Below are 17,526 nucleotides of genomic sequence, written 5' to 3'. Positions count from 1 at the left end.
TCAACTGGTAGAAGAGCCTACGGACTATTTAAACCCACATGGACATGTTTGCCAGCTCAGGGGTGCCTTTTTTTTTAAATTGCATACAGCTTTGACCTCAACACGAACCCTCAACTAAACACTCGCCACTCTTTTAAAGCACAGCAAGTGATCAGCTATAAGCAACAAAGATCAACAGCAACAAAAGAACCATATGCAGTGAATGAAAACTTCAATATTATATGACATCAGTAACCAAACAATATTTTGGTTATGTTTTTTTTATGTTTAAAAATCCCAACTGCACAATTAGATTGTCCATCAATATGTGCAACGTCCTCCGTTTTCTACAGTGGCCCACAGTTTCCTCTGTCGCCAAGATAAAATCTTCCTTCTTCAGTCAGTTGTGCACAGGTGTGTGCAGAGTACCATCAAGTCAGCCACAACACTCACAGTAAAATGGTGCAACCACTTTTGAGGCTTTGCTAACACGTGACCACAAACCACATGGCATTAAGTTGGCTGCCATTTTGTGACAATTGTGGTGACCATGTAGAATCATGTGAGTAAGGCACCAGCCACATAGGCCTAGAAATGGGTATTCCCCAACCAGTTGTGAGCGCTTGCTAGAGGTTGATGGTAGTCGCTGGGAAAATGACAGATGACTGGTCTAAAGTCCTAAAGGTGAACCCCCTAGTCGACCGCCTTTTTCTCAGTTAAAGTAACTGCTTTGGTCACTGCATTCATAGTTTGATTGGACTTGTCCACAAACACTGTCCAGCTACTCTCTGAGCTGTGATAAAACTGTAAAAAGTGATGCAGACTGGAAATGGAGAAAGTTTTCCTCCAAAATAAAAGTTGCACCTTTTGAAACATGTTGGCTACAGCGCTGAGGCATTTCTTCACGTTTCACTACTGCTCGGCTAGAAGTTAGCAAGTATTTGCAGACAGACATGATAAACTAAAAGGAACTGCTAACAACCAAAGCAATTACTTGGAAGTTTTTGGTACGGCATCTTCTTTCTAACAGATTTCACCCATGGAGAGCAAATAACCTCCACAAAGCACTAACAACCAGTTGGGGAACAGACATTTTCCCCTAGAAACCAGTGGTTGTCTCATATTCGATATAGCGGACAACTCTTGAACAAAATGCTCTTGACCTCACGTAAGAAATTCTAATTATCTAGCAGTGGTATAATTTTTATTTATTTTCTTTAAGGTAGCCAACACTGTATTACCCTCTTCTTACCATTCTTTCCTGAATAAATTATAATAATGTAGAAATAAGTCTAAGGACATGCTCAATGCTAATAGTATGCTAATGCTACTACTCTACAAGGTGATAGAGTGTTAGCATGCTAAAGTCTACTACTGACAATGATAAAATGCTTATCTGCCTGATCTAAAGCTGTTCTAGTGTTTACCACATTTGCCTTCCTAGTTTTATTCTATTATTCCTGACCGCAAGAGATGTTCATCCAAAATTCACAAACCCTTAGTTACATTCATAACTCTCAATTAGCATGCTAGCAACAGGCAGTATAAAACTTGGACGTAGCTTCCTGGTCAGAAAAATTAAGCCAATCCAAAATTGTCTTAGACTTGTTTTCTATGTGAGGACATCATATTGTGATAGCTATGGTTGGGAAAAAAAAAAAGATTTCTGGTCCCATAGAAGTCTATAGAAAAACATCTTTCTGTCTTGACATCTGCAAACTCTTTTCTAGTGAGTTTAAGGACTCAGTCACTCAATTTAAGTCATGCTGAAAGAAAGAAATACACCAATAAGTAATATTATAAGTAATAAATATAATAAATAACTCAAGTCTGAATTGTAAATCTTGGTCATACCATGTTTTAAAATGGAAGAATACTTGTGGTATGAAAACGCATGCTCATTGGCTAACGAGTTGTCAATCATACGTCATTAGTCAATGAGCATGTGGTTTCACAGTTAAACTTGCACTTCTTTGTTACACCCAGTTTTTTTGCAGCCAAGAAAGTGATGGCAGAAACTCTAACTTGAGGTTTTACAAATTGGGACTTTAAAAACATCGGGTGAAACCATGTTAGACAGGTACATCTTTGATATTGTCTGAGGTGTTAAACACGAGTGTGAACGCCCAACATAATGGGGAAACTGGCTTTGCTGGTGTTTTTTCAGGTTTGCTCAAATTTTGATTAGGCTAAATTTAAATTCTCTAAAGCTATTACAACTGACCCTGGCTGCAATACTTAATGCCTGTGCTGAATTTGAGTAGGCTTCAGCTGCTGTGACGATAACCAGCTACTAAAATCCATCAGCAAATGTATGATTAAAAACATTATTATGTGGCTGCACTATACATACAGTTAATAATGACTACTGTGTAAAAGATGGAGTTGTAGTACTGTTTTTATCAGCACCACATCCACACTAAATTGAACCTTTCCCACTTTGTTCCTCTGGAGCGACTAAGACTTCAATAATTCGCTCAGACAAATGCATCCCTTGCAGGCACAAGCTATAGCTAAGCCGTTCTCTCGTCTGAGAAAGGTGAAAAACAAACTTGGACCTGTAGCAGGTCTTTATCCCCGTCTCGGCCTGTTTTCTGTAACCCTGCCTGTCCTTGTTGCTCCAGTGGCACCCATACTGCTGACGATGAGCAGCAGGGAGCAGACCAGCTAATTAAACTGCCATCTGCACTCTCACACAGCCACTCTGACTAATGTTTTGCTGAAACACGACATATTCATGTACGCACATATACACAGCACAGATGGGAGCTGATGACTACACTAATAAGTGCCGCTTAGCGCTGGCCGTCCACAGTGAGGAAGGGTCTGTTGAATAGAAGTACTTAAACTCATAGGATTTTATACAGTTGTATCAAAACTGTCCTCATTTTCTCTCCTGTTAAATCTTTCACTAACACCAACATACTTTCATGTCTGAATATTCATCATTCCTCTTATTAATTAAAGTGCTTCATCAAATGTTTTAATCATACGGATAAACATCAAGCTGTTAATGAAATATTATTATTAATATCCAAGCTTTAAAAATGTGCTGTACATGGGCGAAGTAAAAACTCTTAAAGTCTATTTAATGTTTTCTTTGTCACAAACAAACCCTGAGTTTCACACGTCTGACTAAGTTATGGTGAATAACAGTTGCTGACATCAAAAAGTACCTGAAAACCAAAACTGAAAATGAGATCTACTCCCTGAAGAGCTGTGTTTTTAATTAGAATGACCTTACCAGGTTCCTCAAAATGATACCATGAAAAGATAAGGAAAAAGAAGTTCTCACAACGCTGTGGTGTGAAACCAAAGGGGCTGGTATGTGAACACATACGTTCAACAGTGTGATAAACGCATATATACATCGATCAAGAACGTTAAAGGAACTCTTAAATCACACATCGGATCTTAATGAATTAAACTCTTTCTAGTAGATGTACCGATGGTATAAATTTAAAAATCCTAGGTGATTTTCTGAAAAGTTGACCTCTGACTTTAAGATGAAGGTCACCAGGATTCAAACTTGACCAAGATTTTTAGTAGCTGCACCCATGGTACCACTTTTAAAACCTTAGGTCACATCTTTGTGTTCACTAGATTTTCAGAAAACTTGACCTCTGATGCTGGTAAGTAATGAATCTAAAATGAGGCTGTTTTACAGTAACAGGACTGAAAAGCAGGATCCAGTATAAACTTGGTTTTGTTGACTTCTTGCGTCCAAGGCTCCCGGCTTTAGAGCAAAGCCTCGTTGTTACCAGCAGCTAAAATAAACTTAAAACTTTCTGCTCCTGCTTTTCTAAAGACAGTTGGTGCTCTCGCAGAGTTTCCAGTCGAGGAAAATTACAAACCACAGTGTTACCACCTGTCTGTCCACAGTGGGTACACTCACAACTGTGCAGGTGTTTATTTCAATGATACCAGCCACTCCACGGCTTGTGTTCCCAAAACATTAAAACTGGTCCACCCAACTAAATAATTACTGATGGGTGCTTCAGGCTTTTCACACCTTGTATACAGATTAATTTTATTCCACCAAGAAAACATTGTACAGCATACGTACGTTATGCATCTCTTCAAATCACATTATCCACTGCCTATCTGACGATACACGGCTCTAACCCACTTTGTGACGAGCCGAGGCCAGGATCCCGTCTAATTCCACACACAGGCACATTTGCATGCACGTTACAGTGCTGCTGTTCCATTATGTACTGAAAGCACCTGTTTAATCCACTGCAAGTATGACAGCGTGATAGTTCAGAAGCTGCAACTTTTCTGCTAATGCACCCAGGCCACAGTCGCGGGGGCACGCGCCAATCACTTACGCACACAGAGTCTAATTCAGACAAGTGATTCACAAAGTACAAACAGTGACAAGCCTGACAATTCTCCGTTTAACAGCCATTTACATGTACCCTGCAAATGATGGAAAGCGAAATAAAAGATCTGCACACTGTAATTTGTGTCACCCACGTCAGACTCACCAGCTTCTGGAACAAATGTCCCACGGTGACCTTCTCGTCCCACTGCTGGATGCTGGGTAGGAGGGCGTCGTAGAACTCTTTGTGGATCTGGAAGATGTCCTGGATTTTGTAGAAGATGGTCTCGACCTGCTGGATGGTCAGGACGGGCTGAGAGGTCGTGGCTGTTGCTTTCAGGGGTCGCATGGGCTGGAGAGACAGGAGACTCAGGTAATAAGGGGGGCTGCCAAAGGTCTAACCTAAATTAGTCATTTATAAAGTATGAGAGTGATGAACACAGAAAATGTGTTGAAATCATCCCTAACATCTGATCAGGCCAACAAAAAGGACCTATTAGGACCAGTGCCAGAAAGGGAACGTATAAATGCGTCACCCTGTAATAAGTATGTAATCTGAGCCTCTTTTCATCTGGGTGACGGTCTTCTCCTTTGTGTTGTTTGTACTCGGACAGATTGCAGGCCAACTCAGTTAATCATAGTGATGTGTAGAGTGGTCATGTTGGGCGTGCGTGGGGAGGATGGCTCTGAATTACAGTGCAAACATAAAGGCTTTTTACGTCAGCTCTCTAGGGCTAATCATGAGTCATCCTCCTACTGTATTAAGGCACATGAGACAGGTTGGATTATTTTTAAAAGCACCAACAATCAGTATCTCTGTCCTAGTCTATGTGAGACGGCAAAAGCAGTCAGCTGAAAATTCCTCATTAGATTTAACCAGAAAGGATTTAGAGACTAGTGGTCCTAAATTTCATCTCCTTGGTGGAAAATAATAGTCATCATATATCACATGAGCTGGAGCAGCTGGACAAGGTGATGTTTAAACATTTTTAATGAACCTTTGCAGCCCATGTTTATATCAAGTAAATGGGAAAGAGAGACTCTCTTATGATCTACTTCCCAGTAAATGTAAATGAACAAACACAGTACAGGAAGATAATTACTTCCTAGACTGTGCCAAATTTATCACCATAATCATCCACATTGATTGGGATCGTCTTGTTACTTGGTTGTCTTACAAAAACAAACAAATAAAATCATTACATTTACAAACTCTACAAAATATTCTTAGAATTAAAAAAAAAAGTTTTATTGTTTCAAATACCCTGGAGACATGGAATATGATTATGAAACATTTCCAGATAAAGAAACATTTCTCTCTCTTAGGCCCAGAAAAAAACCTGACTTTTCACCTTCATGTCAAGACCCAGTTTATGAAACCTGGCAGCAGGGGGGATCGGACCAGCTTATTAAGCTGTCTGATGGTGAAAGAATCCAGTATTTTGAAAACTGGAGAGAAAACTGCAACTTCCAACTTAAAAAAAAAAAAAAAATCTTCAAATAACCCATGTTAAAAACAGTGGCACAGAGTGGCATGAAGATCTGCCGTAACAAATACCCTGTTTAAAATAATCCACAGACTACATTTGCACAACACTGCTGTGGTGCCTGAGCATACAATCCCCTCTCTGTATGAAATGTGATACAGAGCCTGGAATCTCCATGCCTACGTTTTGGGATTGTTTAGAGATTTGTTGCTACTGGGAAGACTTTAAAAAAAAAAAAAAAAGCAAAGTTGGCTGCAGTATTGCTTTATTTATCTAACACCGGGTTTCCAGGGATGCAGCCAGAGAGTAAAGTGTGACTATTCTGTTTGTAGCAAGTGTATTAATCTGCTGAGAAAAAAAAAAAAAAAAAAGACGTAAAAACAAACGGCCCCAGTGCCCATTTTAGACCTCTTCTGAATGACTGAGGAAGTAGAGGAGGAGAGGAACAAACTTTTTATTGGTGGAACTGCGAGATGAGTCGTTGTGTTGTCACCAAGAGCTCAAAGGGAAGGAACTGAGAGCCTGACCAGATTTCGGCAAGTGCTAGTGCAATCATTTGTTCTTAGTGACTAATTAAAGCGTGTGTGTGTGTGTGTGTGTGTGTGTGTGTGTGTGTGTGTGTGTGTGTGTGTGTGTGTGTGTGTGTGTGTGTGTGTGTGTGTGTGGGGGTGTCTTGCCCTGGTGAATTTCCACAATAATTGTTGTGCGCATTTATATACCTTAATTTAGCATCTATCTGACTATATATTGGCCAAAGTAGAACATGTGGCCAAGATCAGCAGGCTGTGAGACATAGCGACTTAGCATGAGGAAGTGTGGTTGGTTAGCGTTGCAGTAAAGTGCAGCACCTGTGGTCCTGCTTTAAGTGTGGCCATCGACCACTAATAGTGTTCTGATAGTCTCACAGCTCACACCAATGCCTACAGCAGCAGCAGCAGCACTCCAATGTTCACGTGGTTATATGAGCCTTGTTATATTGTTTCTGTTTCTTGTCTGTCTTTGTCTGAGTGTCTCACCAGTAGGAGGGCCTCCAGCTGGTTAATGTAGATCTCCTCGCTGGCCAAGAATCCAGACAGCACCAGTCTCTTCATCTCCAGTCCTTTCTCTATATCGCCCTGCAAGATAAAACAGACCTGGCTGTAATATGCTTTTATTCGTTTACATACACATAAAGCGCACTGGAACACACACATTCACCAAAAATCCTGTTATCGAGGCTCGCTTCTGACTAACGGCACATGAAAGTACCCTGACTCTATTTCCTGCAATGGTGCCAGTGGAACCGCCACATCAGGTAAACACGAGATTGATACAAACAGTCGTAAGCGTAAAAGAATGCGCAACCTATTAGAAATCTTATGAAAACATCTAAGTATCTCATTTCCTCTGCAGAATTATTTGTGATGACTCCAGGCAACTGTTGCATTTTGACGTCAACGTCGGGGAAGTCAACATCCTATTGATGTCTGAGAAACGCAGAGCAAGGCACACTCATAGTGTATTGTTTACATTTTGTGGGAACTGATAATTAGAGGAAAATTACCAGGTTTCAAAAGAGAGAAAAAGAGGGACTTCCAACATGATCATAGAAGACTTCATCTTTCTTCCTGCTCCGCATGTTTGATTTGGCTCAAGGGGATTCCCTTGAGCCAAAGTTACTCCTGATACTAATGTAATACACAACAATGGCATGGTGATACAGTGACTCTGTGGTAGATGATACCTGCGTGACAATCAAAATGTCACAGTATCTGTGTAAGTGAAGTAAAAATATTTGAAAAGGAATTGTTTTTATATACTGGACTGTTGAGTGTACAGGTGTATCAAACAGAAAAATGTTTCAAAGTTTCACTTTCAAACTTCGAAGTGCTTTAATTCCAGTAATGATCAGAACACGTACTATGAGAAAGAGAGGGGGGGTTTCATGAGTTTCATTTGGTTAGCCAGCAGGCAGCATAACAACAGCAGTGGTTGCAGTGACGCCAGACTCGCAAAAGTGTGCGACAAGTTTGATTAGCGTATGGACATATGCTCTGTTTTGTATGTAAACTTGATATTCAGCCATCCATCCAGCAATTCTCTTCCACTTAGACAAATTAGGGTCGCCCATGCGGGGGGCTGAAGCATATCCCAGCTACCACAGGGCGAGAGGCAGGGTACACCCTGGACAGGTTGCCAGTCTGTCACTGGGCTATCACAGAGGCAGACAACTGTTCACACTCACACAGAATTATTCATTTAGAAGTAACAATTAAGATAAACCCATTCACTTTAAAAATGTGTTTTTTAAAGATATTTTTCTTTACTTTTAAGTTATCTAAGGTATATTGTATTGTATCTTATCTTAATAACCTTATAGTACCATATCACCCCATTAGAGCACTTCACTCTCGCACGGCAGGCTTACTTGTTGTTCTTGGAGTATTTAAAAGTAGAATGGGAGGCAGAGCCTTCAGTTTTCAGGCCCCTCTTCTGTGGAATCAGCTTCCAGTTTGGATTCAGGAGACAGACACTATCTCTACTTTTAAGATTAGGCTTAAAACTTTCCTTTTTGCTAAAGCATATAGTCGGGGCTGGATCAGGTGACCCTGAATCCTCCCTTAGTTATGATGCAATAGGGGTAGACTGCTAGGGGACTCCCATGATGCATAGAGTATTTCCTTTTCAGTCACCTTTCTCACTCAACATGTGTTAATAGACCTCTCTGCTGAATCACACTTGTTATTAATCTCTCGCTTTCTTTCACAGCATGTCTTTTATCCTGTCTTTCTTCTCTCACCCCAACCAGTCGCAGCAGATGGCCGCCCCTCCCTGAGCCTGGTTCTGCTGGAGGTTTCTTCCTGTTAAAGGGGAGTTTTTCCTTCCCACTGTCTCCAAAGTGCTTGCTCATAGGGGGTCATATGATTGTTGGGTTTTTCTCTGTATGTATTATTGTAGGGTCTACCTTACAATATAAAGCGCCTTGAGGCGACTGTTGTTGTGATTTGGCGCTATATAAATAAAACTGAATTGAATTGAATTGTACTGCATACCTTTTCAGTGCAGCTGATTAGGTATATTGCTGTATTGACAGATAAACTCCAGAAAATGGCATTTAAATACGACATGTGTGCCTTAAAGAAGGCCAAAGAACAGCTGTGAGACCAGAGATTAATTATTAATTCCACCAAGTCTTTACAATGATATCAGCACTCCAGGACTGCCCAGTAAGACGAGGAAGGAGGCATGACCTCATCATTTAACCCAATCACAGCTGACACGCACATTCCAACACTGATGTTCTCCCTCAGGCAGGAAATCATACTGCATTTCAAGGTTCAGTATTTACCGTATGTGTTATAGTATATGCCATTTACACACGCTGCTTTATTAAGAATGCTGAAGACTATAAAGATAAAAAACACTTGTGATGTGATGACTGCAAAGGGCCTATTTTGAGGCCTGTCACACATTGGCAGTTTTTGCTCAGCTAACCGTGACAGTGTAAAGTGAATCAGTGCGAGAGGCAGGGATGATTTCTATTGATCATTTTTCTGTTGGTTAAATAAACTGTCAGGGAAGTCCTTACTGACACTTACTTGCATTTACATTAATATGAAGGACTAATGCAGCACGTGGCCAGAATTCTGTTTAGTTTAATCCTCTGAGCCTTTCTCTTTGCTCGTATTCTTTTAAAAGAACCTAAAGCTCAAAACTAAAGCCAGAAATGAGACACACTTGAAACTAAGAGAAAAATCTTTGATGTGATGTGAATTACTGCTGGTCAACATTTATTTTAAGCACCGAGAGTGTCTCCAGTCACTGTGTTCTTATTAAAATGATATCTCAGAATAGCTGAGGTCTAAAATATGACATCATAACCCACAAAAGGTGTCCTGTCCTTTTGACTAACCAAAACGTTGCAGACATATTCAGTTCATTTCTTTCAGTAACAAATAAGTCACAACTCAACGAAGAAGAAAAAAAGACAGGAAAAAGGAATATTTTCCCTCTGCTGTGTACAAAGAGCTACTGTGTGGCGAGAGGGCAAGACGAGGAGTCCATGAGAGGTGATTTTTTTCCACAGCAACCTGCTCCTATGAGTCACAACTAGGCTTTTCACACAGACAAACACTGCGTACTTTCCTGCGTTGCCCTCTGCCCTCTGATAAAAGAGCTGAGACCTTGAATGGGCAGAGAAAGTTTAAAGTAGCTCTACTTTTTATCAGTTCATCTGCAGGGAGGAGTACACACAGAGGCGCACAAACACAGAAGTAAAGCATGAGAAACAGAAAGCGGCCGGCTTTAAAAAGCAGCAGCACTGTGCACAGACATGCGCTGCAGAGCCGCTGCCTCATCGGGCCACGCTGACACACCAATGGCTGTCACTCTCGCACTCTTACACACACACACAAACACACACTTTTGCAGCACAGATGGCTCTGAGAAGAAGCACACGTCACGCCACAAAGACACCAATACACTGACTGGGATTTTCCATTTTGAAAGGCAGTATTGCAAAAGTGTGTACGTATGTGTATGTACGTGTGTGTGTTTGTATGTGTGTGTGTGCGCGCGTTTTCCTCTGCATCCAGCTCCTCTCCAGCTCATGCCTCACCTTGAACTGCCTATGTGTCGTAGTGATGGGATCCAGCTCCCCATCTCCATATTCAAACTCCTCCTCCTCCTCCTCCAGAACCCTGTCCAAGTAGCACAGCACCTCCTCCTCTTCCTCCTCCATGGTTCTGTCTTTCCTTTCCTTTCTTTCACCTCCTTCTCTCCTCTTTTCTGCCTCCTATCTCCTTCTACGAGGCCTGCCTGGACACATCAGTGTTTTCCCTTTAGATCAAGTCGTCTGGACACCGAAAGACTGAAAGAGAGAGGACCCCGCCTACTCAACCCCACCCCCTTCCTCTGCTGGGCTTCCTGGTGTTTGTGTGTGCTCTATATATATGTGTGTGTGTGTGTGTCTGTCTTTGTGTGTGTGTGGCCACTGTTCCACCTCAGTCGATGAGGTCTGCCCTCCCTCTACAGCTGCCCCTCCCCTCCCCACAAATGCTATCCAGCCACTTCCTTGATGGCTACAGACTCTTTCTGTTGGGGCTGCGCTGGGAAAGTCAGTCTTCTCTTGTCCCTTATTTCTTTCTTCCGTTCTCTTCGGGGCAAAAAGCCACTTCCTCATCACACAAACAGTCTCTCTCTCTCACTCTCATCAGCGCACGCTACAGCGTTGATTTCTCTCCCCTTCTTTCTGACCATTGTCTCTTTATTGATCTGCTGAAAGCCTTGGACGTTGAGCCGAGGCCAGCTAATGTGCTGGAAGTGAGGCTGATTCCAATTACAGGTCACATAGATCGCTAGGCACACAGTTATAGCAGCTTCAAAGGCAAAGCACAGAAATAATACACTAAAAAAAGAAGAAAAAAAACGTGTGCAGCAAGACAAAGACAGAAAATCAATAACTGTGGTTACCGGAAATAAAATTAAACCAAAAATATAAATAAACTTGAATGATTGCATGCAGATTAAGTTGCTGCATATGAATGAATACAATTCACTTCCCATGCCCTTTCACCCCATTCCTGACCTTGAGGTGTCACTTTAGAGGAAGGGACACCCCCAACTGCTCTATGAACCTCCTCCTTAATGTGTATTTGTATTTATTTCGAGGTCAAAGCACAATCTGTCCTGATCTTGTCTTCTGAAGGGAAAGTATGATTTTAGAGCGTAATACAAAAAAAACAAACATTTAAGTTCGGTATTTAACTCTTAGTCATGTTGAACACATGCATCTTAGCATGGGGCCGTCAGCACTCTCACTTTAGCAGATGAAACGTCTGTGCAAACCCAGCGGAAAGAAAACACGACTGCACAGCGGTGTGTGATAAGAGCCGCAAAATCTTTTAGCAGCAGCAGCATCACAAGTGAATTCTTAACAAGCAATCTTTCACAGCAGCTCCTCAAATTCATTCAGGTGCTGAAAAGTGTGTAAATACGCAGATGTAAAATAAAAAATGTTTTAAAGATGGCTGCGGGCACTCCTGACCTCCTCTGTACATATAATGATTTGAACCAAATGCTTTCAATTTGGATTCATCACTCAAAAAGATCTGTTGTTATTGATTTGTTCTTGCGTAATGTGGCATTAATTAAGCCATCCTTAATTTCCCTTCCTTAAAAACAGCTTGTCGACAGCCACCATTACTTCTGATGAGGCTTCACTAAACAGTAGATGCATCAACTGAAGGACTGCATGCATCTCTCGGGTCCTGTGTCAGGCCTTTGCTACTGCTTATTTTTTTCCTGTTTCTTAAGAACATGACTTTCAGTTACTGTTCCTCTCCTACAGATATAGCTTTAGGTCTGCCACGTCTTCTTTGTTCCTCCACTTGTCAAGTTTCCTCAATTTTATTTTAGGGACATTGCAAATCGCACTGTGCAAATATGAAAATAAGGTTTAGGCTAATCGCTTTTTGGGAATTACCTTATTGGTGCAAAAATACTATTTTGTATCCATCACAGATTCAACTAAAGAAACTGGAACAATTGATGTGTTTTTGCCACAGGCTGCTAGTAAAGATACAATTTAAACCTGGCTCTTTGTCACTACTAACTCATTCGGTGAATAAGTGTTGTATTTATGATTGAATGATTCACAGGTTAAAAAAAAGTCAAGAAGCAAGCAATGGAGAAAACATAAGGAAACAAGGGATTGCTCAAGAATTTTGCACAGCACCATAGAAAAACTAATTAAGCCCTCTGATTGTTATTATTATAATTAATAAGCTGATCACAACTCATCACTACTAAGCTACTTTATCCAAAACTTTAACATACAACTGTACACAGAAAACAGCTGAGCTTGTCCACGTTGAGTAATCTCATGCTAGCGGAGATGATGATCAGGGAAGAACTAAAAAGAAAACAACAGTATCTTACTGAGGATACTCTGTGGCTGAAACCATTAATATACCAGCACAATGAACAATTCATTTCCTATTTATTATATGTTAAACAGTCAGACCATCTTTTCTGTTCTTATCCCAGCTAACCACTAGATGGAGACACATGTTCATTTACATGAGCTGCCCTAGCTCAGAGTGACTCACAATTAATACAGCTGAATAATTCATCAATCAGCTCCATTGAAGCCTAACAAGACCACTGTTTATTTACAATACTGTGTTCATGCATGGATAGTGCAGTGATATTGCTTGGATCTAATGTGAGACAGAGCAGCCAGACTTTAAAGAGCAGGTAAAGCAAGTGGAGGGTGTAGAGACAATCCAGCTGCGGTAATTTATACATTAATACAGAGTGCAGAAAGAATATACGATCATTTCTGTTCTGTATCAATTTAAAAACATATTGATCTAAAGCTCTAAAGATGTAAAGCAATGCTGTTGTCATTGAGTATTTTATTTTTCAGTGGATAAAAAGGCTGCTGACATGTGAATGAAATCCTACCAGCTTTTTTTTTTCCCTGTGTCTGTGAGAAGGTCAGTTCAGGTCAGGGTCAACTCGACTCCCGCTGAGCCTCCGTGGGCTATGCCCCTTCACACAGTCACATTCTTTTAAGTGGGCACCGAGTGACAATCATCCAAACACACACAGCCGGGAGGCATAAAGAGGGGGGGGGGGGGTATTGTGACAGGACCACAAGCCCTGAAACATGACGATGAACACATTCATAAAATATTCTGAATTCTGAAAGCATCACAAGAGCGTTCACATCAGCTGTTCTAAACGATTTGTCAGACTTAAGTGTGAAAATCCACTGAAAACACCAAGTGTTTCTTATTTCCAGCAGCAGCTTATTTGGAAAAAAAGGAACACAGGAAAGACTGTCACCTACAGCATTCCTGTTCTAAATTATGCACTGTAGTTATACAGGAAAAACTGTCAACAGATTGCTTAGACTTCCCTCACCCCCGCCACCTCCTCCAGCTCAGCAGGGAGGGGGGCAACACTGAGAATTTCCAAGCCAGCCAAGAGATACAATCTCCCCAGTGAGTCCTTTGTCTTGGCCAAAGCCTCCTCTTTCCTAGGTGAGGTATGCACAGAATACCTCACCTAGGAGGAGTCTAGAAGGCTTCCTAGTGAGATGCCCGACCTACCTCAACTGGGAAACAGGAAACTCAGAGGTCATGACCACAGGTGAGGGTAGGAACATAGATTGACCAGTAAATCGACAGCTTTACATGCTCAGCTCTGTCTTTACCACAGCAGACTGGTACAGCGACCACATCACAGTGGACACCAGCCAATCTCATGTTCCACTCTCCTCTCACTCATGAACAAAACCCCAAGATACTTAAACTCCTCCACCTGGGACAGTAACTTGTCCCAGATCCTTTGCAAACAGTAAATGTGAAATCCCGAGGCCATCAAAGAAAAGACCCTCCACCTCTGGCTAGATATTCTGTCCATAAACACCATCAACAGAATTGGTGTTAAAAGACAGCCCTTGGTCAGCTTCCCACCCACCCGGAACTAGTCCACACAACATTGCAGAGATGTGTCAGCCAGGACGGCCCTACAACATCCAGCCTTCAGGAACTGAGGGAAAATGTCACCCAACCCAAATGCCTGTTTAACTATATCAGTGGCTTCACCGCCAAGTCGTCCCCCTCCTCCCCAGACTCTGCTTCTATTATAGAATACACTGAAGTGCTGCCAAACAGCACTTCAGTGTATTCCATTTATATTCAAGCTAGCAGACGGTTGCTGTCGTACCCCATCTGGGTCAGTGGTCATTTCCAAGTGATGTGAATACACATCCTGCAGTGCGCTTCGGGGAGCTCCTGTGGCAAAATTTACACTGGGTCAATATCTGTGGCTAATATCAGAAAGAGTACTGGCAGCCCACATCTTAAAGTATAATCGTTTCGGGTGAAACTCCAACCATTAACACCAAGAGGAAAACCTGGCTGAAAACCTCATATTATGTTATAGTTCAGAATGCAAGGGCCACTGAACACTTCATTTAAACTGTGTCCAATATTTTTATATACATTTCTCCTATATACCCAGTTATGTTTACTGGGTCTTGTGGTGAATGATCTTTTCTTCAACATTTTTTTTTTTAATATTTGTCCAAAACCATGCTGGTCCATTCATTTTCTTCCACGTATTCAATTCAGGGTTGTAGGGCAGCTGGAGCCTACACCATCACCCCTCACAGGTCATCATCCCAGCTGTCACTGGGCAAGAGGCAGGGCACATCCTGGACAAGTCGCCAGTCTGTCACAGAGACAGACAACCATTCATGCTCACATTCACACATATGGTCAGTCTAGCTAACCCATGGATGTCTGTGCAGACACGAGAGCACTAAAAACCTTTCTGCCGTGAGGTAACAGTACTAACCACCATGACATGCCCCAACTGTTCCCTTCTGTCAATAATTTCAATTATTAAAATTGTATTAATTCTCAAATATTACTTCCTAGTTGCACAACAATTGTTCTCCTGTAAAGTTAAATCACTTAACAGACTCCACAATAGGAATTAATCATCTATAAATACCAACATGCAAGGCTTTTATTTTTAATTTGGCAGCCTCCTCTGCACTGAGGAAACCAGTGTTACACACATTTATGGAGAGATTTTGGGCCATTCTTCTGACAACTGTCTGGTTGCATTAAAACTTTCAGTCTTCAGAAACTCTCCTCGGATATTCATCAGGATCACCGTTTTCTTGTGCCAGGCTTGCAGTGCTTCATTCTGATACTATACTGCAGCAGTCCTGACCAGGTTTATGTCAGTTATGCTGAACTCTGAACATGAACTGAGCAAATTTCTCTTGGCATTATTAACAAAGATTGTACCGCCAATCCTCTTTACACTCCTTATATTGCAAAGTCCTCTGCAGAGCTAGACTGCGTACCACACTGCTGGGCGAGTCCCTTCAGGACAGCTACTGTGGCTCTGGCCAGATTTTTTTTACTTACTTGTTTGTGATTTCATCTCAAAATCTAGATAAAAAAGTAGATTATTGCGTGTCAAACTCTGGACTTCCCAGCAACCCTGTGCTGCCAGTTGCAGCAGCAAACAACAAGTGAACAACACCAACACCGTAAACAAGTACGTTTGATAATCAAATCATTGGCTGATCTATTTTAAGCAGTTTACACCACGTTTACCACCAGCCTGTCACTTCAAAATAAGGTGTAGACAGGCAATGTGAACCATTGTGTGCAGGTTGCTTCTAAAATAAATAAGTGTGTGTGTGTGTGTGTGTGTGTGTGTGTGTGTGTGTGTGTGTGTGTGTGTGTGTGTGTGTGTGTGTGTGTAGTTCTTACCCCAGCCAGCAGAGGTGTGGGCAACACCGTTTCTCCATCTGGCCCTTGGGGCGCGCAGAGCTGGGGTGACATGGTGGGCGATTCATCTATAAAGGGCAGCGTTTCTGAGCCATCCTGGGACTTGCCGTCCTCTCCTCCGTCCCCCTCGTATCCATCTGTGTTGTAGTTAAAGTCTGGAGGACAGGACAGAGAGTGAAGAAGAGGAAGAGGGAAAAAAGCAAAAAAAAGACAAATATGCTGATCAGCAAATCACCCCAAAGAACAAGGCAATCACTCCACTGACATTTGTTTTCATCATCACTGAGAACAGCCCAGCACTTCCTCAATACAGCATTAATTCTGCCACGACCTTGAGTTGAGGGGTTATATAAATAAAAGCCAGAAGAAAGATTTTCCAAAACAATATGATGTGTGGGTGAGGCTGACCACTGTGTTACCCCATGGATATAAAACGTCATCATTCATATTTTATTTTGCAAGATATTGTTATAAAGTGTTGTCATAATTACTGTATGAATTCTTACGTTATGGTGTGTTTAGTGCAAGAAACATCAATGATCATCAGTGATCAAATTACTCAAAGCACTTGCTGAGGTGGTCTGCTACACATCTGACCATGTTTAGTTTGTCGTGTATGTACAGAACACCCCTCTTTGTACTGCCAATTAAACAGCCAGAACTGCCCCAAATTGAATTTTCTTGGGACATTTTGTTGTTTTAATAGATCTTCAGCTTTGGCTCCTAAAATCTAATGAGTACATTATTGTGTGCAAGTGAATCTTTGTCTCAGATTTAGACAAATCCACTCAAGATTTCCAGGAAACCCAAAAACAAAATGCCCCTGGCCATGAGTGTCACCAGGGCAAAGACATAAAAAACTATGGTTTACATTTTAAAAGCCAGAGCCAAGCAATGAATCAGCTGGCTGTTATTCTCAACCCATATTAGCCATCGAATTATTTTAATATTAACAATCTATGAGTAAGTTAAAGTTGAAAAGGAGACACCCTTCAAATATTTTATGTGTTTTTGCACCGCAGCTTCACTGTTGCCAACACTTGTTTGAAACGCCACAATGACAACGACCTGTGGATCAGGTCAGGAGAGTCGTTTTTCCAACCAGCACGGCAATTTACTAAATACCTTTCAAGAGACGATATATAGATTCATCTTACAAATGTAATGAAAAAGAAGAAGCTTTTCAAAAATATACAAACAAGCCAAGGTTAATAAATTAAAAAATAAAAACAACTACTATTATAGATGCTAATCCATTTTTGAATAACCATCAGTGATTAGATTATAATTCTATTTTGGTTTGCTAGTTTCATTCTTGTATTTGTGATACTGCAGTCTTATTTCATATTGTGGGAGTATTGAGGTCAAAAACCATGTCCTGTGACAACGCTGGTGTTCAGGCCCGAGTAGCAGTGACAGCTCCAGTGGAAGGAAA

The 17,526-nt window shown here is 41.4% G+C and overlaps 1 protein-coding gene across 7 annotated transcripts in view; it reads right to left on the bottom strand.

Moving 5' to 3' along the window:
• Positions 1 to 17,526, bottom strand: part of abr (ABR activator of RhoGEF and GTPase) — a 117,152-nt gene that overhangs the window by 56,274 nt on the left and 43,352 nt on the right. For 6 of the 7 annotated variants that reach the window (XM_003450432.5, XM_005471965.4, XM_025911006.1 and 3 more), the window contains exons 2-4: positions 16,074 to 16,246; positions 6,807 to 6,905; positions 4,470 to 4,655 (exon numbers count right to left, since the gene is read on the bottom strand). In XM_003450432.5, coding sequence (XP_003450480.1) covers positions 4,470 to 4,655; positions 6,807 to 6,905; positions 16,074 to 16,246 — 458 coding nt within the window. Of the gene's footprint in view, positions 1 to 4,469; positions 4,656 to 6,806; positions 6,906 to 10,387; positions 10,651 to 16,073; positions 16,247 to 17,526 lie in introns of those variants that run through there. The other variant, XM_005471968.4, reaches the window with a different exon arrangement.

Source organism: Oreochromis niloticus, linkage group LG10, assembly GCF_001858045.2.
Source record: "Oreochromis niloticus isolate F11D_XX linkage group LG10, O_niloticus_UMD_NMBU, whole genome shotgun sequence".
Taxonomy (NCBI): Eukaryota; Metazoa; Chordata; class Actinopteri; order Cichliformes; family Cichlidae; genus Oreochromis; species Oreochromis niloticus.
The sequence above is the reverse complement of the archived record's forward strand: the minus strand, read 5'-3'. Positions and strand labels throughout refer to the sequence as shown.